Source organism: Pygoscelis adeliae, unplaced genomic scaffold, assembly GCF_000699105.1.
Source record: "Pygoscelis adeliae isolate BGI_AS28 unplaced genomic scaffold, ASM69910v1 Scaffold354, whole genome shotgun sequence".
Classification (NCBI taxonomy): Eukaryota; Metazoa; Chordata; class Aves; order Sphenisciformes; family Spheniscidae; genus Pygoscelis; species Pygoscelis adeliae.
The window spans coordinates 904,979-927,758 of NW_008824618.1; the positions used below are offsets into that span (position 1 = coordinate 904,979).

Below are 22,780 nucleotides of genomic sequence, written 5' to 3' on the forward strand. Positions count from 1 at the left end.
ATGCCACACAAGCTGTATTTTTAGCTCACCAAACCTCTCAGACTTCCTGCTTCCCGGGGCGCTTGCAGTCCCAGAGCCACAGCTCCCACCAGGTGCAATGACTTTCTCTTCCCAGGCAATATGTTTGGCCATTTACACACCTGCACATGGTCTGACTGATCCAGAGATATCGGAGCACTTCTAAAAACAAGATGTTTTCACCAAAACACTCTCCGATAATCAAACAAATCAAAGGGCAACCTAACTGGATCCACAAAAGCAAAACGTGTAACTGCCAAAGAACTGCTGTTATCTCTGGCATGGCTGGGTCACCGGGACATTTCACAGAAACAAAAATGTATTTCCTGTGTAGACCCAATTAAAATACCTCCGGGGAAATGTTTCATGTGCTCTTAAGACCTGAAGCCAAAGCTACCCAACTGGCTTGTAAGGAATGAGATTACTTCCCAGGGGTTAATGGAAAGCACCGAGCACCCCCTGCTGCGCTCATTAAAATTAGGCTCAGCAGCAGCATCTGACCTTGTAAATACCTGGCAGAAGGGTGTTCTGCCCTCCCAGCGAGAAGGAGGCTGCTCCCACTGCCAGGAGCTCAGATAACGTTGGAGGGCACTGCAGGATTCAGCCCAGGCGTCCCTCCACGACAGAAGCCGCCGGCCCCTCCTGATTCACACACAAGGTTTGGAGAAGACAGCACAATCTCTGTTGTAAAAGGTCAGCTATACCTTTCCTCCTGGGTCTGACCAAGTTCCCTCTCCACAGCTGGGTCAGCTTTACTTCAAAGGGAGGAGGACTTTGCTGCCCATGCACAGGTGTCTGGGGACAGATGGAGGCTGTGGGTTACTCACTATGCAGGTAATGAGACTTCGGTTGCTGCCTCGTTCATTTTCCATCTTGATCTTTTTTTTCTCTGTTCACCCCATCATTTGTTCATGTACTTATACTGCAGGATCTGGCTGCTTTTCTTGCTGTTCTGGCTGGGACAAGGGAGGCAGGTGGCTCCCCCAGGTTGGTGAGATAAAAGGATAAAAGGATAGTGGGGAGAGGCAAGGATGAGAACTCAGTTATTTTGCTCGTAACAAGATGTGCCTCTTCTTTGCCCTCCAGTCCCACTGGCTCATCTGCTCTATATGTGCTTCCACCAGGTTTTGTAGAGAGCAGTTGCCATTCCAGGATTTTTTGGATGAAACTGAATAAACTCTTGCTCCAGGGAAAGTTCTTCCAGCTGGAAATCAATGGTGAGTCACAAGTGGCCGCCCTGAGAACCATGAAGGCTGGGGAATCACCTAAGTGATCACAGTGTCTGTGGTTTGGATGCTGCTGCCATCTACACGATAATTGGTAACTGATGCCAAAGAACTTGCAGAACTAGAACATCCTTGCCACCTAGACCTGGCCTCTTGCACCTCAATTTGGCCAGTATCCCTACAGATGAGTAAAGCCTGTACCTACAGCCACAGCCCCCTTTGCTTCTTACAACTAACATGCTGGGGAAAGGAGAAAGGATGGTCTGAGGAGGAAGGACTGGCATTTGGCTTTCATTCTTTCCTCTGCTGAGCCCTTACACTTGTCTAGCAAGGAAAACAAAGGCGACATTGCAGCTTGGATATGTCTGGACAGCACAAATGACAACAGCAATGTAGGCTGGGTAATACCCAGAAAGCACACTCTCAACGAGTGCTGAGTGAGTGCTGCAGCAATTAAAGGATTTATTTTTAATTTCCTTTTTATTTAACACCACAATGGCAGTTAAATACCCTAGTTCAGATTGAACAAAGGGTTTCCATTTTGCTGAGGAAAACAAAAATCTACTTAACCAAAATGAAAACCAGAAAATGTTCACATCAGATTGACAAAAGTATGTGATTTCACCCCAAACCAGATTTCTTTCTGTTGAGATCAGTCCACTTTTTTTTTTGGGGGGGTGGGTTTTTTCAATTGATTTGGAGGCAGAACTGAAAAAGTCAAGTACAGCAAGGGTGTGGGGAGAAGTGATAGCATTTATGAGAGCAACTGATATTGCTGGAAAAAACAGACCAGCCTTCAGGCACAAAAAGGTTGTTTGTTTCTTCCAGCTCTATCAGTTGGTCTCATAAAAGCTATTCCCTTTTCTTCCAAAATTTTTCTCACTTATCTCCTTAGTCTATCCTGGCTGCAAGAATACATCTACTGAAACAGCAGTTATTAATACTGTTCGACATACAAAGATGACAGACAAATCTAGAAATTACAATGGCAGCTAGTTAAACCCTATCTATTGGTACAGATTCTTGTGTCTAACCCAAGACTAAAATAGTTCCTTAATCAGAGGGCAGATAATTAGCAAAATACGACGTTATTAACTCTACCAGCATCAAGAGCTGAGCGGAGCCAGCTCCCATCATGCCTGTTACTTGGCTCCCCCATAGGCTTAACAGCACACAGCGCCTTGCCAAGCAGAGATGGGCAGCAAACTTGATCAATTTGTAGAAGTGCCCATCCAAAATAGGTCCGTGACTGCACCCTTTGACCAGAGTGAGCAGCAGATTATCACGACTTGAGGGTTTTTAGAAATGGATGGGCTTAATAGCCCATAACTCTTTTCTAGAGAGTAAAATCAGGGAAGGAGAAATGTATATGATGCCTCAGAGAAACACTCCATAATAGCACTTCAGGGTGGCTGTGGCACAAGCTTCTGGACACAAAGAAATGGGCATTAAAATGAACATAATGTGGGTGAGCTTGAGACATGCCAGACTGTCTCATGCACTCTAACGCATACCAGCACAGCTTCGCCAGCTCCTTAACAGCACACGTCGCTGGAGAGCACCCAATCCAGCTGGACCTCTTTTCAGAGGAGAGCTGAGTGAGGGGGCCTCAGCACCACTCTGCCCCGTGACTTGCCCTGAGCTTTCCATCCCACACGTCATTCCCTTTTTCTGTAGATCCTTATGCTGGCCCCATTCTGCTGGATGAGAAACTAGCATCTCGCTGTGGCTATGTCCTGTCAGAAGACGTGTGGGGCAACCCCGTCTTCCGCGCGTCGGTGCTTGGCTGTCATGTGGCCAATGAGGTAAGACCCAGAGATGGGCTTGAAAACAACTCGGACAGTACATCCTCTCCAAAAAAACAAGACTGAGATATTATATGGCATTCTAATGGCATGTTTTGAGAACTCAAGAAATAGTGAACTCAAGGAGTTAGCGTTGATGGTGTGTAGAAATGAATAGGCAATGGCTCTCCAGTATGAGGTTTGTTCAGTGTGACTGACATGGGATTTCCTCTCTCCGTGAAATGCCACTTAGCCTAATGCTGCTGACTAGCTGCCAGTTCTCAAGCATATCCTTGTAGCTGCTGATTTGCCAGAGAGTTTCTTGAAACCCTCTCTGGAAAGAAGTAGGCATCTGCTTGAAAAAGCAACATTTGCAGTGTGATCCTGGCAGATAATTTCCTGGCTTAATTTGTGTGGTAATGTGCCTGTTAACACATGCCTAGGAACGTAGATCACACACATCTATTAGACCCAGATTTGTCTCACGTAACTTTAGCCATCGAAAAGATAATGTCTAGTCTAAACTAGTTGTTTACACTTCCACAATAGTCAATGGAGAGAAACAGGCATCTCCAGAAGGTGATTCACCCCTTCCTAAAATACATGTAAAAGTGTAGCCTGGATTTCAAATTTCTAAATATTAGTTGAGATGAAAAGTACCTAGAAACAGAACACATCAGAGTAGAAACTTCATTGCTTGTCCATGTTTAGTCTGGTTGGTCCTGGAAGCCCCACAGAAAAAATAAGGTAAAACTTTATAGGCAGAGGTTATGCTAACAAGAATGGGGGGTGTACAGTGTGCTGTGCAACAACCAGGATTTCCAGACTGGAAATTTCTCTGGAAAGGTTTTGCCTTTTTCTGTAAAAAAATACACATCCATGTCAGATAGCAGCACAGCCCATGGCTTCATGTGTGGCTCCTGGAAAGTTGGAGGACCAAAAGGAGCTCTTATTGAAGCTGGTCAAGATAGACACTAAATAGCATTTGTAAGATAGATCTGAACTACCTACATCAAACTAAAAGCTCCAGTACTCTCTCCATGAGGAGGCACGTAGCAGTCATGCATGGGAGGAACGTGAACCACATGGTGAGGTGGGTCAGACCTCCCCCTGACTAGCTGCTCCTTAATACTGTGGCAAGAATAGTGCTGAGATGTGATCTGAGGCAAAGGCTGTAAGTACTGAGGCAATGTCTCTGGCTCAGAAAGCCCCTGCACAGGAATCACTTAAGACAGGGTGGTAACTTGGAGGAACTGTCACTACAGTTCTCAATCTGTTCTCATCATTATAAAACACTCTCAGAAACAGGACACTGGGCTGGATGGTCCCCTGCAGCCGCTCTTGGGACCTTCCACACTATCTGATGAATTGCCTGTTTTTCTTCCCAGGCAGATGAGCTGTTTTCACTGACTGTGAACATCAAGATCTCCTCATTTTCAAGCATGAGGGCAGCTGTGACCTACACCTACCCTATGTACTGCTCCTACTCTTCCTGGGCTTCAAGAGAAATTGTATGTGAAGAAAACTACATGGAGGTAAAAGCTTTCCCACTGAAAGCGAAGCTACATCCAAGCTCCCTGTTGCCAGGCGCAACAACCTCCACAAATTCCTGTCAGAAGTTGATTTTACACTATGTACCAGGCGTAACAGTGACCTGCTGATATTCAGCAGAGGGTGTAACTGTAGGTGCTTATTAGTAACACATTTATATGTCATAGGTATTTTGAATGCAGTGAAATTCAGTTAACTGTACAGATGATGTAAGTCAAGCCACTGCAAGCAAATCAGCAGCCAGGCAGGCCAACGTGTTTAGCTCACGAGAATACCTTTATGCTATAAAGTGCTGCAGCATCTGTGAGAATGTCATCCTTATATTTGAAATAATAAAACCTAGAGTTTGCAGAGCTGCACCCCTGCTGCATCACACAACTCACAGGACATCATTGTGAGACAGAACCTGCCTCCCACTGGGTGGTACGATTTGGCTGTGCAACCTGCTACCAGCATCTACACACCAATGTAGAAATAAGGCACTGAACAAAACAAACTTCACTGCCTTTTGTATGCACCTACTATAGGCAGGATGAAGAAAGCATATTTCTCGTGTTAGGACTTGAGGTTGTGCAGTCACGTCTGGGTGTTGCAACATGAACCATGCTACGGATGTCTGAGGCAAACACTGACTCCCAGCTCAAGGCACAGAACTTGCCTTACTCTGCACCACATGCTGGCAAGATTTACACCATAGCACCTACCTTAGGTATTGCGGATCCTGCATTTTCAGGTGTTCAGCCTGCATAGGAAGAGGAACCAGTCCTGTTAAAGCCAATAGCCTGCTTCCATATATCTCTGGTGGAGACCCAGATGCCCCTGAAAGTCTCCAGAGTGGGATCTAGTTTACAGCTTACCAGATATGAAACAGGACTTTTTATTTAACTGGTTATACACAAAGTATTCCCTCTGCTGTACATGCACCACCATAAATGCCATGGCTCTAACTTTCATTTTAAGGCCACAGAAATTACTGCCATCAAGAACCTCTCTGGAAACATTTTAATTACCCCCAGTGCATGTAAATTGCTAAATCCTGACAGACACTGGAGAAGAAATCTGAAAGCCCTCTCTCTGCTCCCCATGCCTCTAATAATGCTGAAGATTTGTTTGTTCCCAAAGAATCTCCTCTGTGTCCCCAGGTGTCAGTAAAGACTGATGTCCCTGCAGTTTCAAATGACTACACCGTAGCATGGATGTCAGCACTGCCAGAGGTATGAAGGGGAGTCTTTGCTAACAGTTCCTAGCCTGCCTCTTCTCACTAGTCTCATGAGTCATTCTTGGGGCATAGCTCCATCTCTGTCAAAAAAAGGGAGATGATAGCAAAGATGCCATCAAGTACTGAAAAACCTCTCAGGTTTTCTTAGAGCTCTAGACTGCAAAAAGACATTTATATGGGAGAACAGAGTCATATGCTTGTTACATTAGTGGAAACCGGGTTCAAGACAAACAAAGGTAGGTGGTTCTTCACACAATGGGTAGTGAATCTGTCAAATTCTTTGCTGAAAGATGTTGTGGCTGCTAAAAGCTTGCTTGATCTCAAGGAGAGTCTGGAGAAGTTGACTGAAGAGAAATCCAATAAGATATACAAAATACAAAGAAGCTACAGATAGCTCAGGAGTCACTGAACTGAAAATTATTTGAGCCTGGAAAGTATTAGGGGGAAATATATACCTTGTCCCATTTTTCTCATGTCTTACTTGCTCCTTATGCCCATTTTTCCTTTTGACTATCCTCCCATATGGTTATCATTTCAGGAGAGACTGTTCTAGACCAGTACAGACATTCTTCTCTTCTTATCTTTGACACAGTATAGCTACATACTCTAAAAGGTAGTCTGTCATGTGGCCTCTGGACTGCTCCAGCAATCGACAGACATGAAGGCAATCATTTTATTAACAGCACAGGCATTTTGTCCAAGGGGATTTGTTCAAGGCCACCAGTCTAAGTTTCTTCCAGGGCTGCTAAAAGGCTATCTCTAAAGATTCCTTAAAGAGCTATAAAATTCCTTATCTTTGTATATATCAAGGGTATTTCTTGCCTGGGTTGAACTAGTAGTGTCCAGTGTCATTCCAGTTACTCCAGCTTCTAACAGGAAAATAGGTGCTACAATATCATAGTTTTTTAAGAGACTTTGGAAGACTTAGATCTGATACAGCTCATCTCTCTTTTGCAGACTCAAAATGTTGCATACCAGCTATGGCAACTGATGTTTGTTTCTCCATCAGGGAGAAAAAGAATAACAGTAAGCGATGCAGCAAAACTGGGCTACAGCTTCAATAATACGCTGTCCCGAGTGTACCTCCGTGCGCCCTATCACAGCAACGAGTCTCACATCAGCGTGGTGAGTCGTTGCTCTCAATCGGACACAAAACTGTGCTGTTTCCACTGCCTCTGTGGAACGTCAGTTCCCTTTTTCTGCCTGCATCTCAACAGGTCAGTGGTGTAAATATGAACATGGTCACTTCTACTTCCATGTACAGGCAGCGGTGGCTGCTTTTGCTGATTGACACAACTGTATCCTGTCCTGTTGGTAAGGATTTCTTCCTTGTTCACCAAGAATAACCGCCTAAGGAGCTAGTAGAAAACACGGTCTCCCCATTTCCCTGTGACCTGCTCTGTAAGAGAAGAGGTTTACAGGCTGCCCTCGGAGCGACATGAGTCCATGGCTTTAGTCCCGGACAAATACGTTCCCTGCTGTGATGCTATATTACTTGTGTTCCCAGTGCAGTGTCATGTCTTGTCTCTGGTTTCTCAAACCCCCGCATTAGATGCAGGGAACTGGAGACAAGTAAAACTGCTGCAGAAGGGCCAGGGAGCCTCCCCTGGACTAATCCCACAGCCTTGGCTCTCCCCTGTGACATAACTCCACGCAGGGGATGCAGCTCTGCATCCTTGGGACTCACCTAGTCCTTTTCTCTGGAGAGGCAAAACTAGCCTGGCTTTTTGCAGAACAGTGGTGGCTGCACCTTCTGTCTCTCACAGAACAGTATTAATGTGAACAATTGATGAGGAAGCACGAGGTTTTAAGTTGTCATGATCTTGAAGCCGGTATTTCAAGGGGAAGGTCCAAACAGGTGGCTCTGTGCCCCATTCCTTTTGCCAGTAAGGCAAAACTCCTGGGACCACAAAGACAAAACAGCAGGTAGCTGGGAGCATGACCGTCGGTTCTTCTGAATAAATTAATTAGTCACTTGAAAATGATTCAAGTCCACTTCGAGCGCCAGGGTTTTGGTGACAAAATAGCCATGGGTTTTTGCTAATATCCTACAAGATGTTTCATTAGTGAAAGCTGTAAAGGTACCCTGGTGAAAAGGAGTTAGGGAAAGACAGCCATTGCAGCGTGAAGACTTACTGGTAACTCCAATTACCTGGTCTTCTGGGACTGTCTATCTAACTCAACAGATGGCATCAGTTTCACTGATACTACACTAACATGGACTGTGCCAAGTGTTATTCCCACATTAGTCGTTCAAGAATCCACCTTTCTGTCTAAAAACATTTTAATGGGAGTCGATGATCAAGTCATAGTACACCCGGAGGAGAAGAACTACTTACTGGAGCACAACGAGACACACATCAGAATAACTATCCCTATTGGAGCAGAAGGAGGCAAGCTAAAGGTTAGTACGAACCTGTCACACGCTAACACATTTGAGGGTCTGCACCAAGGAAGGTGTTTCTAAATCATGATCATTCCAAATCGTTCCAAATAGTGGTTGATTGCTGCTTAAAATTCTTACATACAAGAAATATTTGAAGACCTAGATGCTCCTTCTCTGTGTTTTGAAAGCACTTACTCAGAAACTAAGTCTCTATGATTACAGAACATGATAGAAGCAAGAGACTGTCTTTTGTTAATAATCTATAAGACATACTAATAAATTAAGGGTGAAGGGGTTCCTCGGCACTGGAGTTCAATTGTCTATGTTGTTACATTATGAAACTAGTCCTGGTAAACTTCTGGCCTGGGTCAAGGAGTAATTTCCCAGACAATTTCCATGCAGACAGCATGAGTTAGCATGGGACAGGTTCCCAGCATGTAGTTTGGGTGCAGCCACTTGCTTTGGACATAGTATATTCCTTGTCAATCTATAATTTACAGGTACAGAGGCAGTGTCAAATGTTCAGTAGACCAGAATAGAATGGTTTGGGTTGGAAAGCACCTTTAAAGATCATCTAGTCCAACCCCCCTGCCACGGGCAGGAATATCCTTCACTAGATCAGGTTGCTCAAAACTCCATCCAACTTGACCTTGAACACTTAGAAAGCAGCTGGCAATATTCTCAGAAGGCTCTTTACCAGTTCCATTTGTGAAGATGACGTTGGTGTGATTTTGATTTATGCCTTTCAGAAGTTCACTTTTTTGTGTATCAGTGGACACCAGTTACAGTGTATTGTAACACCAGACAGGCTTGGCCTGAAGAACTGTTGGAAGCACTGACAAACTTTCAGAGTGAACTGGGACAGAATGAGAGACATGACTGGTAATCCAGGGATCATATAAAAATAAATGCAAATATGGTTACTTACTATACACCCCCCCAAACCTGATACTTCCTTATTGAGAATCTCAGCAGTATCTGAGCCAAACATGGACCAGACAAATGGGCCAAGCAAACAAACAAGCTCCCCTAGGAAAATCCATCCCAAACTGTACTAGAATACCATTTTCTCTTTCTAGTGTAAGAATTTTAACCATATTCAGTCATTCCTCTATTGAGCTATTGAGAATTAAGACTTAATCACAAATTTTACCTCCTAGAGCTCCATATCTGGTGGTGTATATGGAGTCATCTACAGTATTGACTTGTTTTTGGAGCACACGTGGACAGATGCAGATTGGCAAACCACGAAGTATACTGTCATCAAATCCATCACCACACCTTTCATGCCACAAATACCAACAGTTATCAACAGTAAGTCATTCCTCTCATTGACTTTTACCAATCTCTTGCTTTTGCTATGTTATACATTGCTCCATTTGACCTCTGCCACACACCTACATTCACCAGAATGTTCTCAACTCCCACTTCCAATTTGCTAGCCAAAGTCAAGATTCAAGGTATTATTAAAAACCCCAAACCTTTAGCCTTAACGGATGTACCATTTATCACCCGTCATTATGGAATGAAATGAAAATTATAAGTTGCTGATAAGAACGTAAACATTTCTTTCACACTAACATCCAGATTTTTCCAGTGAGCACTGGGACTTTAGAATAAAGATGTTGTGTTGTGCAATTATCACACTGGGGAGAACTGTCTAAGGACAGCGTTCGTTGACGGCATTTTCACCCCCAAACTGCCTGCAACTGTTATCTTGGGAACATACTGAAATCATTGTGCCAACCGGTGGTGCAGTAATGGGTTTTTTAATGACATTTTCCAATGCATTAAGACACTAAACATCTTTGGAGCTGCCTGGATAACTGATATAGAAAGAAAAAGGAGCCCCTTGGCATACATTATGATAGTTTTTCCATATTTTATGTGACTGAACTAGATTCTAGATTTCTTTATAGGAAAGTCATTGCACATCTTAGTGCACCTCTAGAAAGTTACTGAACTCACTTTCTATTAAGTTGTATGTATTTGTTGTTAATCTCCTGCAGCTTGAAGCAATTCTCACGTACTCAGAGTATTTCAGATCTGACTAGAACACAAACACTCATTAATCAGAGCCACTAAAGAGATGGCTGTTGGCTAAGTTTCCTGGAACTTGAATGGGAGGCCACCCCAACCGTCTTCGTTACTTGATCCACATCACCAGTAATTTGATGTTCTCTCCCTACAGATACTCTGCCAGAGGAAAGGCTATTTAATGTTGCATTTGGACACTTTCTTTCCGATGTCTCTCTGGTGGCAATCGCAATAGGAAATGTGCCATTTACCCTGAGGGAAGCACAGCACCAGGGGTTTAAGATTTATGAAACTCCCTTTTCTAATAGAACGAAAGGATTTATCCTGGAAGTCTCTTTTGATGATCCATATGTTCTAAAGGAGGTAAGATAGAGCAGGTCACTTCAGCAGCTGAGTGAAGGAGGTAGGGCAGTCCCTTTTCAGAGCATAGTCTGGCCTTTATTAACCAACAACTGTTCCTCAATCATAAAGGTATCAATGAGTCTGAGCTCATCTGAATTAAGATTAGAGGCTTGCATGTCCCCACCTTGCTCTCCCTAGGTCTCTGGGAGACACGCAGCATCAGGTGTGATTACATGGTATGAAATATGACTTCCTTTAGTGTCTGTCAGCATGGCTAATGTCCGAGCGCACACCCAGCAGGAAGAGGTTTGTCAAATCTCTATTAAATGCTGTCCCTTGAAACAGGAGTGCCTTGGAAAAATAAATCAATTATTGCAATCCTGCAAACACCGGTTACCAACACCCAGTAATTCCTGAACCTACTGTTTATGCAGAGCCATTTGACCGCTGGCACAGGCCACGCACCGTGAGAGCATGTAAAGGCAGGCTCAGGGTCTTCTAAATGTAATTTTGTTAAGCTTCAGACCATTTGTAATCTAAATATTTGTAAAAAGTATAAACTCACAGAGGGAATTCAACCTCTCATTTCAGTGGGAGGATGCATAACTGCAAGTCCTCTACCACTGTTTCAACCAAATCACACAGAGCTGCGATGCTATTTTCTGTTACAAGGAACAACATTGTGAATGCACAGGATCAGGACTTGCGCAAATAGTTTTCAGGCTGCAGTCAACCACAGTTAAATTGCATTAAGGATCAAAGCAAGCCAAAAATTTTCAGAAGTATTTCTTTCAGGTTGAACAGCAGGTTTTGCTTTGGGAGCACTTTTAGTGAAGTAAATGAGGATATTGAGAGGAATCTCTCATGGCATCCCATCACACCTTCTGTTTTACCGATCACTTACTCTCCTGGGTTGAGCCCACACTCTGAGTAAAGAAGAATAAGGATTTGGACATGGATCTCCCTCTACGAGCTCTTTCACCAGTGGGCTACAGAGGAAACACTACTGTGTTCACTTCTGCCTCCATTTTCTGAACAGGCACTACATTTTGCACATTTATGTTTGGCTGAAAGAGCTGTTGAATCCAGTCCAGGTTTCTGAATAGTTTTAGGCCAACTGAAGCGATGTTTTTGGAGACTGAGCTATTTGCAGGGGAGAGGAGGGTGTTGGAATACTTATTTAGTGCTGCTCAGGATATACATGCCTGTCTGTGCTGGAAGCCATTGCTACTGCAGCCTTACACTTCTCTCTCTTTCAGTATGTGAATAGAAATGAAACAAAATATACCCTCCTCATTAACTACACTATGAGTGTGGGTCCGGAGGTGACACTCTATTATCATTCGGCAGAGGTGGAATGTGTGATTGCTGATATCGGTAAGCTTTCCCCCCTGATCCATCAACAGCATGGATCAGATTTTCATTGAATTCAGTGAGAACAGCATTAGACTGAGGATGAGAGCTTTTGGGAAAACCCCACCCTTCAATAGCTCATTATTGGTAACATAGCCAACTTGCTGCTTTTCTGATGGCAGCTCTTCTGCATACTGGCAAGACAGTCTGCCCTCGAGACACTGAGAGCAATAAAAACTAGTGTGTAGAAGTTGGCTTGCAAACTCAGCGAACAAGATGCCTCATAACTTGAACATACATCTACTGGCAAAACTTTCAGACATTGCTACGAGCTTCAGTTTGTCCTCAAATGCAATTCTGCCTCTGCGTCCAAGGCAGAACTCCACTGACTCAAATGAATTGCTGTGAACTCCAAAGACAGCATTTCTGTAAGGAGACAATCATCCACTAAAAGCTGTACTTAGCGGGTTATTGAAACAGTCAGGAGGTCTGGCTGGTATTTTCTCAAACTTCTTAGATTTTGGATGCCACGAAGTTGACAGTCTCCTCACTGTCCTATTTTATCTTTGAAATAGCTCTGGGTTCAACCCAAAGAAGGCTGACCAAAAAAACATATTTACATACATGACTCAGCTTGCCTTACTGAAACAGGGAGTAGTCCTGCAAGCAGGCTGGCAGGCCACCGCTAAAGAACGAAGGTTCCCGATCCCACCAATAGTGAGCTGCTACCTCCACAACACAGCCAAAGCCCTGCAGACGATGCCAGTATGCACGTAACAGCGCTGCTGCAGTGTCAGTGCAAAATTTAGTCATGATAGGAATCCCTGCCTGGGCCAAACATCATCGCTCAACCCTTCCTTCATTGCTAACTCTTTGTCCCACCTTCTTCCTGCAGAACTACCAGAAGCAGTTGGTTATTGTGATGAAGAAAACCTGTATCTAGCCATCCCTACTTTTGGCTTGCACCAGTATTGGAACCTGTATCTTCATAACAAGCTCCTGAACCGGCACGTTGCGCTTACCAATGGGTATCTTGCAGTTACCAATTCTACACACCTGATCTTGCAAATACCTCTGTTCGCTGTGGGAATTATCTATGAGGTACATGAACTGTGTAGCAATGCCTTCTTTAAAGCATGTGGGACTGTTTGCTCATATAGCCACAGTCCTACCGTCACAGTTTGCAGTGCTGTAGTATTCCACATATTGGAAAACCTCCAGAAGGAAGGACTCTAAGCCAGTGCAAGTAGGACAAGAGGTATCGGACATGGACCCTTCTGGTAATGCCATGTGTTAGGTAATCTGCAGTGCTAAGTTGTCTCCAAAAGATAAGCACCGAGTCTTCAAAAACAAACTCCTCAGTATTTTTAGTAAGATGAGGCAAAATGTCCCATCTGCACTGAGCCAGAAACAATATTTCAATATAGCTTTTATGAAAGAGCTCTTTTAAAGGAACATTTTGTAGAAAAGTTAAGACATGGCAGGCGAAAATTGATGCTGTAATAAACATCTGAACTATTCACCAATAATCAGCCAAAATTTATCTCTGTGACAGTGACCAATTAATTCATACAAGAAAACTTCTGCCCCCATGTTGCATCAGGCTCGAGTCTTCACACTGACTTAACTCTTGTGACTTGTTAGTATTCAAGCAGCACAAGCTAAAGAGCAGAACTTTGTACATGTGGATCACGTGCCTTAACAGGAGACCTCTTCCATCCCATCCTTCACAGGAAGTGTCCTTTCAGAAAATTAAAGCAAGGTTTGACGTTGCCCTAAGGAAATTGAGAACTATGGAGACCTTACAGATGTTCTCCGTTAGCTGCAGTTTTAATTCTTCAGCATTTATAAGTAAGTTATACAACTGATCAATCAATAAAAAGATCTGTGATTCTTTCCTTGAGTTTGTAACCAGCTCTCTGATTTTCTCAGTATGCCACCCAGATGGTACCATAATGGTATCTGCCCAAATGAAGACAGTTCCTGCCATTGATATGAGTAAAACCAAACTAAGGGATAGCTCTTGCAAGCCTAGAGAGTATAATGAAGGACATGCCTTCTTCAAGTTCCATGTCACTACCTGTGGCACTTCAGTAAGGGTAAGCCCATGGCTGGAGCAGATACATCTGCTGGAAGTCTCTGTCTCTCCTGCATTTTCTCTTTTGCTCCCCTGTCCCAGCTCATAAGAAGATTCAATTTTTAATGAGCTTCCCATATGCACAGTTTGAAGGTGATCACATTATTTATGAAAATGAAATCTCTTATGAAAAGGAGACTCTTCCAGGACAGAGCATACCGACAATCACAAGAGATCCAGACTACAGGTAGGAGCTACCGCTCACTGACACTTCTCACTTTGGTACAGCTGCCGGAAAGTAAAAGTCAACACAAAAATTACCCTTTCTCCTATTATAGACTAACAGTCTTGTGCTACTATCGAGCAAAAGAGACCCTAGTGCTAGGTGCCTTCGCTAGTGATCCGTCCACATCACCTCCCTTTGGCTCCGGTACGATGGTACCAAGATCAAATATTGCAGGTAGGCAATTCTCTTCCTCCATTTTTGAACTTCTATGACTCTTTCAGTTGTAAGTTCCCTTGTTAAGACACGCCCTGCTTCCTACTAAAGAACCTCACTAGCATTTCCTTTTCTGCAGTATACAGAAGGATAAGACAAGCCCTGAACGTAGTTTCAAGAGTGTCCAAAGGTAAGCCTCCTCCTAAGAAAATCAGAAAATTTCCAAACATGTTTTAATTTAAAAAAAATTAAACAACAACAAAATCCCCTGACATTTTCTCAAGATGAATCTTTCGTGGAATTCTATGAGCCCAACATGGCAATACTCAAGCGACCTGTGGAACCTGTGTTTCTCGAGGTGGAGCTGAAAGACGAGAGCCCCAGCACTGAGTTATACCTGGAAAACTGCTGGGTAACCAGGTCTCTAGACTTCGACAGCACCCCAAGATGGAACATCACTGTGGATGGGCAAGTAGTTATTGAATGACCAATGCGCTCATCAGCAAAGCCCTGATTTCTTCTAGATCTGTTGATCCGTTCTCTCAAATAGGTGCGAGATTAACGGCAGTGAGTATGTTGCTGAGTTCTGTCCAGTAGCTGTTAGCCCCAGGGTGAGACACCCTTCTCATTTTAAAAGGCTAGCAGTAAGGACCCTGGCACATCGACTGGAACAGGTAAGATTAAGTGAAAGGCTCACCTCCCAGACACGGACCCTATCCTCTGAACTTAAGACCATTTAAAAACTAGCCAATTTAAACACCTCATAGACTTAAGACCCAGCCAGCATTCAGTCCAAGTAGCCTGACTGGTGCACAGCTTTAATTTAGTTCTCTTCTCAAATCTGCTCTGTAACACAGTTTCAGTGACTTGAGATTGGACTGGCTGGAGTAAACAAAAGAGTTTGGTATGTAAATATGATTTTTATATGGTGTTTCTGACTTTTTATAGGATCAGATTCATAGCACTTCAGCTCAAAATGTCTAGAATAGAAAAGTCAACTTACACGCCATAGTATCTACATGAAGTTCAGCTCTGCTGTCTCCCATCTGTCCCAGCCAGTCAGCCGTCTCCTCAGACACCAGCCCAATGCGCAGGGAAGCAGAAGCATGTGGGTTTGGTCTTACACTCTCGAGGTTCTGTCCTCCTCTAACAGGTCTAAGAAGAGCAAAGAAAACCCCAGGACAGTCACCTGAGGGTGCTTTGCTCCTAGTGCACCCAGTTGAGTAGACTCTAGCACATGTACTGATACAAGCCATGGCAGTACCCCTGCCTGGGCAGCTTAAGTAACTACATAATGTTTTTACTTGGCCTTTCATAAGCAGTTCAACTCATGAACTTGCTAGACATGAACATGATGCAATTCTGGCTTGTGCTGCTTCCTAAGTGCGCAGCTGCATCTAGCACTAGATTGAGTTTCTGTCTAGCTTTCGTACATAGCCTCTCTGCAGCTCGTGAGGTTTTAACTTCTCCTGTCTCAGCCTCTCAGTTACCAAACTGCCTGAGGGCTTCTTTGACACCAAATTTGAAATTCAAGGCAGGTTCAGCTAGAAGGTGCCGCATGCAAATGTTCAGACAAGCCCAAGTCTAATCAGCTGTAACTTCTGCAAAAGGTGGACAAAAGACAAAACGATGCTCAGCAAAGTGGGATCTGATATGGACCAAGTGGTACTTTTTCTTCTTCTCAGGTGTATGTGCACTGTTTGGTGGCAGCGTGCTCTCCTACGAACAGACCACCTGGCAGCCCCTGCAGAGGACAGTGCAGCTCAAGCAGGGAGAGGAAGGGTAGGTGTTCAGCAGAAAAAGAGCCATTGCAAAGCACTCCTGACCTGATGTTTTCAAGGGATTTAGGACCTCTGGTTTTGGCATCTGAAATGCCTCGAACATGGACTGTGTTACATTACCTTTAGTTCATACTTTAATACATTAGCACTTAACGTGCAGCATGTATGTATTCCTTAAAAACTACACAAATACACTGTGCATCATTCTCAGCCTTTCCAGGTCACTGTTCAGCCAATCACCAGGGCTACGTACTTGCTGGACCAGTCTGGATTGTTGATCCAGATCTAAGCTGACGCATGTAAACTGAATTTGGTAAGAACACCAGGCCCTGCGTACTCACCTAGAGAGGTCGCCATGCTTTGTGGCACAAGCGATGCATAGCCTGTCCTTCAAGACCTTAGAACTGTAAGTTCTGGGACAAGAACTAGGGAACAGGCAGAGTTTGCAGTCTCCTGGTCTAAGCTTGAGCCCCTAAGAGAGGGAAGAAGGAGAGCTACCTGCCAAGCCAAACACAGGTGGCATGGCTCTGGAGAAGATGCCAGCAGTAGAGCAGGGCATGTTGAAGTTGGGTTGTAGCAAGCAGTTTTGGAACCAGATATTATTTCACCAGGTTTTCAACTGGACTGCCCCCAGTCTGAAAGAAAATGGATCCAAAATTTTAGAAACAAACACTAAGGCACAAATCACTGCCGTATTCCAAATTCTTTTGAAGGGTCCAAATCCTCCAGATTGTTAGGGTTTACCCTATAGCTTCGTCTGCCCTTAGAGAACCAGAGCTATTCATCTGTGTGCTCCAGCCTCACTCCTCACTCCACTGTGTGTGTGTCTCCAGCAGCACCTGAAGGCTCATCTGTGCTGGCTGCTTTCTAAACAGTGCAACTAGACACAGGAGCTACCTCTTTCAGTGACCACCAGAACTACCTTGCTTGAAGTGAAAAGACCAGACGGTGGGACTCAGGACAACACTGGGAAGTGCTGGGGTCTGCTAACAGGATTAGTAGATGTTGTAACCTGTTGCCTCTTTGAAGTGGCTACAAAAGAAAACTTGCCAGAAAATAACCCAAGGCTGCAAAATAACACTGCTTGTTTCTTCCAGATGTTGAAATATGGACTTGCAGATCACTAAAATTAGTCCAGCCCTGATTACGGCTGCTTCTTGTAACATTTCATAAAGTGACTGCCAATCCTCCCATGTGAATGTAAAGTGCAAATCTGAAAAGTCAAATAAAAATACATACAAAGTAATGTAAGTGCAGAACATCTCCTTGCTAATGTGCCACAGCAACCATCTGGTGTACCAACATTGGCTTCAAAGAGCCAAGCCATCTGCTACTGAGGGCCTCTTCCACATGCAACACAACAGCACATTTTTTTTTGCCATCCTTCCAGATTTTTGTCTGTAACATTGCATTGACCTGAGTGTCTTGGAAACCTGTTAGTTCCTCACCTCCCTCTCACCTGCCCCTGTATGGAAAAGGCTAACTCTACAAAATGGGAGAAGACGGATGCTCTAACATGAGTAAAAAGGACAACTTACCTGGTATTTTGTTTTCTGTGCCCACAGAAAACATTTTTTTTAATTGTTTTCTAGAGATCAAGGACAAACCAGACCCATGACCACCTGTAATCGCTCTCAGGATGTGCCTGCACTGTAACTGAAGGTGTGCCTGCCGCACAAGTAGGTTTCCAACAGCAGTGAAGAGGGGACAATTGCACCGATGCCGATGCAGGCTAATAGCACACACGTGTGCAGTCTCCAGTGGGTTTGCACAGCTCGTACAGCCTCTATCTTCACAGGCTGGCTGGGTTACACGTGCTGATTAGTGCATATACGTGGCACGCTTCCCAAAAGCTGCAGTCGTGCCTGTGATGATTGCTGAACAAATATAGTCTTAAAGCTGTATCTACTGAAGGACTAAGTTTTGTAAAAAGGAATTGGAGGGTACTGGGATCCCAAGACCCCCTTCAGCAGCAGCCTGAGAGACGCCTTCCTCTCTGCTGCATGAGCAGTGCACTCTACTGTCCGGAGCTAACACTGCAGAGTCAAGCTAGCTTACTGCTCCCACACGTTTTCCAAGAGAGCACATTCCCCATTTTTAACGTCAACAGTAACAAACTCATCAGTTTAGGTTGACTTTCTGTTAATCTAAAAAGAAGTCCTTTTGAAATTTGTAAACTGGGATGAAGATTAAATAATGATGACTAAATCCTAGCTCTTCTTTCCCCAGTGCTCATGGGATACTGTCTAGTTCCACACAGATGAGCACCAGGCCTGGTGTTGCATCATGAAGGTTTGCTTGCTCTGCAGTCTTGCAGAGTAGATTCAGGTAAACTTGTCTGCAGCAAGTGGGATATCCCAGATCTTTCCCTTTTGCCCTGGAAAGCCAGGAAGGGGTCCAGCAGTGTTCCATACCCATCCACCCACCACCTGGCAGATGGGGAGACCTTTCTCTTCTGGATATGCTGGGAAGGAAAGGGAGATAAGACAGACCTGCATTCCCATTTCAACAGGCATTTCAGATTCCTACATTCTCACAGACAAGCCAGAGAAATTCCACATCCTTGGTTTCCTCCTCCTGCCTTCGTTGTTGTTCATGGCAGATGATTTTTTTACACTGAATCACACAAGTGTGTTAGGGTTAGGCATTCCTTGTTTAGCTTTGAGGGTGTCTTTCCCAAACTATGCTTCAGCCATGCTATTGCATGGTGTATTGCTCTGCATCTAGGTTCTCCTAGGATTACTCCCTCCTCTCAGGTGTGGCAGGTGAAACTTCAGCACCTAACTCATGTCCTAGACTGCAGTTTTCAGGCCCATGGGCTTAAACTCTTTCTTGGATTAGGCTTTCAGGAACCACTCCGGTCATACCACTACAGTTGAACAAGCCTTCACTATTCAGCCAATGTGGAGAAAAGGAATTAGGAAGGTGCAAGAGATATGTTAAATGCACAGATACAGGCACACAGGAGTCCCCATACAAGTCTGGAAAGCACCGAACTTTGGATCAGCCTTTTCCGTGGTAATATGAGTTAGGTTGAAACCTACTATTGTGATGTCTATGACAGGGTTGGACTAGCTGTTCCTTGCTGGGAGGTGAAGGTATCCTTCAGGTCCATTTCATATTCTTACTGTACAAAGACATGAATGACGAAAAACCTGATCGTCATAGGCTGTAGGAAGCGATGCTGTGGACTGCATCCAATCCCTCCCTGCTCAGGGACTAAAGGGATCCTACAAGGAAAATCTTGGAAACAGTTAACCTTCAGAAACAGACTAGAGTTCAACTCACATGATCACAACATGCTGCTAGGTGGGCCTCCACCTTGACCGGATCTCACAGCAAAATTTTTTCATAAAAAGCAACCAGCCCTTCCATCATGCATGAAAGCCACAGGCTGAGGTTGAATCTGTTCTACTGATCCAGCCTCTGCCTCTATTAAAAGGATTAGGCAGACTGACAATAATCTGCTAACACAAAAGAATATAGAATGTTACCCTTGTACTAGCAATCTTCAGTTTTGAACATCGTTTTTGCCTCTTTCTGAACCCTTCCCTTTCTGATAGTCAGGGGAGAGCATGATCTGTATAGCTGAGCTTGATTCATACGAAGGTGTTCATTCCCCACAAAATTTGAAGAGTGCACCTTTCACTACTAATTTAGTTTTTACCAAGGTTACCTACTAAACAGGACAGCGCATAGTGCAGTCCTCAGTTCTAAGAACCGAAGATTTTCAGGTTTTTACTGCTAACTTACCTCTGTTGTCCACTCGGAGGGAAAGCACGTGAAAGAGAAACGTAATCTGGCCACTTGATGACCTAGCCCTTTCCCCTCAACGTACCGCAGCTTTCCCTTCAGAATGGCTCTCCTTGTTCCCTATGCTGCACCTCACACTAAACGTGTATGAAACGCTTCTCATACCGCTCTGTGCCCTGCTAACCGGGGATTTTGTCATCTTCTCCCACCTTTCTGCAAAAGCAAGGGAAAGGCCTTGCAACACGGCAAGTGGTGTGACAATTCTTCCTCCTGTGTCTCAGTAGAAGGACAAATAGGGTACTAGGGAAAAGCATAGGGTGATGACGTTACTCTTTGCCTTGTTCTCTGAGCAAGTAAGGTCTTAGAGACTGTTGTTCCATGTACTGAAGAAAAAAAAAGAAAACATTCTGTAACGTATTGAGGAAATCACGTATTTTTTGTAAGTTTAGAGGTCAATCACCAGGTGAGAACAGTTACTCATTGCCAAATTAATCCCAGCTATGGGGAACAAACTAAACGGAGGGGCTGCCAGTGAAGGCTGCGTCAAGGAAAGAGTCAAGGGCTTTTGGAGAGTAGGTTTATAGGTAGGAAACCTTGGGAAAGTGGCTGTGAATTATTCACGTCTGAAACATTTCTGGCCAGAGTAAAGAGACAGCCAATGTACATTAGCAGCAACCACCTGTTGGACTCGCTGGTACAGTGCCATGACTTTGACTAGCAAGCGCTTCGCGAGGGCGATGGAGCGGGCAGACAGGATTGGCCCAGACACTCTACAGAGGTTTATAATTTTCAAGCAGAGACAACCCCTGAAGCCCGGTGAAGGTGTAAAGCCACAGTACCTCTGCCTTGCAAACCATCCAAAGCACACAACCCCTGCCCCTTTTACAAGCTGAGCAGTTGTCTGAATTTCATGTGGAAACACTACATAAAAATAATTTTACCACTCTCCATTAGACTTCTAATTCTTAAAGGATTACAAACAGGAAACCTTGCAGGACAAGGGGAGTTACTAAACACATCCTCCTCTTCAAGTTTTTTTTTTTATATATCGATAATGGTGGTTTATACTCTTTCAACAGGCCTGAGTGAAAAGAACACCGCACAGTACTGTTTAATCATCTCAGACTGAAAACCCCAACTAGTCTTGTGATGTAAAGGCAGAGAACTAAGTGACTCGTGTGTGCACGTGAAAGGGGAAAAATGTGCGCGAGAACCTTACTGGCCAAGATTACCTTGGAAGAATTCCAAATTATGCCGCAATGCACCACAACAGCTCATCTTTTTACAGGAGAAGGAAATACAATAAGGCTGAGAGAGTTGGGGTTGTTCAGCCTAGAGGTGGCTTCAGGGAGACCTTCTTGCAGCCTATCAGTACTTAAAGGGGGCTTATAAAAAAGACGGCGGCAAACTTTTTAGCAGGGCCTGTTACGACAGGACAGGGGGGAATGGCTTTAAACTAAAGGGGGGTAGATTGAGACTAGATACAAGGAAGAAGTTTTTTATGCTGAGGGTGGTGAAACACTGGCACAGGTTGCCCAGAGAGGTGGTGGATGCCCCATCCCTGGAAACATTCAAGGTCAGGTTGGACGGGGCTCTGAGCAACCTGATCTAGTTGAAGATGTCCCTGCCCACGGCAGGGGGGTTGGACTAGATGACCTTTAGAGGTCCCTTCCAACCCAAACTGTTCTATGATTCTAATACTGTGAAGAATCTGCGACAAAACTGCTCCCAGTCCAGTGCAATATTTCTGTGCCAACAATGAGTGCCTTAGAAGTAATTGAGCAACATTCACAAAACACCACAAACCGAGTAGTCGGAGAGATATTATTACTAGCATCTTTGTTTTCTACAATACTTATTTGCTGTTAATCTTTTGATTCTTATCTGTATCTTGTCATTTAAAGTGTTCTGTGCAGAACCGCATCTGTGGTCTCTCCTCTTAAAGTAAAACTTCATAGGTCATACTCAACTGTTCATACTGTCTTTTTAATTTTCTTGGCACGGTAAGTCAGGAACAGGCTTAGTTCTAGCTCACCTTCTCACTATCAACCAAGAGTTGGTATGATTTCTCAATTTTTGAGACGGAGGTGGCATGAAATGTGCGAAGTCCTTAAATTATCAATGTTGCTTTGGAGACAGCGCACTAAGATATAAAAAGGGAAGCAAAGCATGTGCTTAATATATCCAGAAGTGTCCAAAATTAAGCTTTTGAAAAAAATGGTCATTGTTATGACATCACAGCCTGCTTTCCAAACTGTAAATGGTTACATCCTGCCGCCATGCATCGTATTTATGTAACTTCAAAATCGATGCTGTCAGGCATCATGGAGCACGAGAGGTAAATGCAGCACTTTCTCAGCCCCGTGCTCCGAATTTGCTCATTGCGGCTGTTGCAGAGTTTCAGCCCGAAGCTGAAAGTGATCTCAGTAAGGTTGCTGCGGAAGATGTTCAGAGGCTGAAGTCCGTTCTCATGACTTACCCCAAAGGGTCCCACCATCTTCAGTGAGCCCTGCACTTGTGCAGGCTCCAGGACCACCCACGGAGAACCTCACCGTAAGAGGCAGAACCGTCATTAGCGTAATTTATTTAAAAAAAAAAATCCTAATGCTCATGCAGGCAATCAAAGAGCATTTCTTTTATTAGAACTTGTATTGCTATGAACAGGCAAGGGTGTTTCTTATTGACGATTCATAGATTTCAGCAATGGTCGTTCCATCATGTGAGAAATGAAGCTGCCTGGGTATTCACAGCCAGCTCAATCACATCGATTTCACATTATGTTTTTCAAGCAATTGGCCTTTCCAATAAAAAGCA

At 44.1% G+C, this 22,780-nt stretch overlaps 1 protein-coding gene across 1 annotated transcript; it reads left to right on the top strand.

The window, feature by feature from the left end:
- The first annotated feature begins 685 nt into the window (after positions 1-685).
- LOC103915539 lies at positions 686-14,919 on the top strand. Its single transcript, XM_009322376.1, has 16 exons — positions 686-852; positions 947-1,005; positions 1,143-1,235; positions 2,922-3,049; positions 4,417-4,563; positions 5,722-5,793; positions 6,756-6,923; positions 7,016-7,112; positions 7,985-8,202; positions 9,345-9,498; positions 10,376-10,584; positions 11,823-11,940; positions 12,812-13,017; positions 14,140-14,240; positions 14,332-14,453; positions 14,717-14,919. Exons 1-16 carry the CDS (start codon positions 824-826, stop codon positions 14,917-14,919), a joined length of 2,124 nt encoding a protein of 707 aa, XP_009320651.1. The 5' UTR covers positions 686-823.
- The last annotated feature ends 7,861 nt before the right edge of the window (positions 14,920-22,780 follow it).

Excerpts from the sequence above, each read along its gene's own strand:
- LOC103915539 (XM_009322376.1), top strand. The coding sequence starts at position 824 with ATGGAGGCTGTGGGTTACTCACTATGCAG. Across the intron at positions 853-946 it reads GTGGGTTACTCACTATGCAG|GATCTGGCTGCTTTTCTTGC; the intron begins GTAATGAGACTT and ends CTTATACTGCAG. Across the intron at positions 7,113-7,984 it reads AACTGTATCCTGTCCTGTTG|ATGGCATCAGTTTCACTGAT; the intron begins GTAAGGATTTCT and ends CTAACTCAACAG.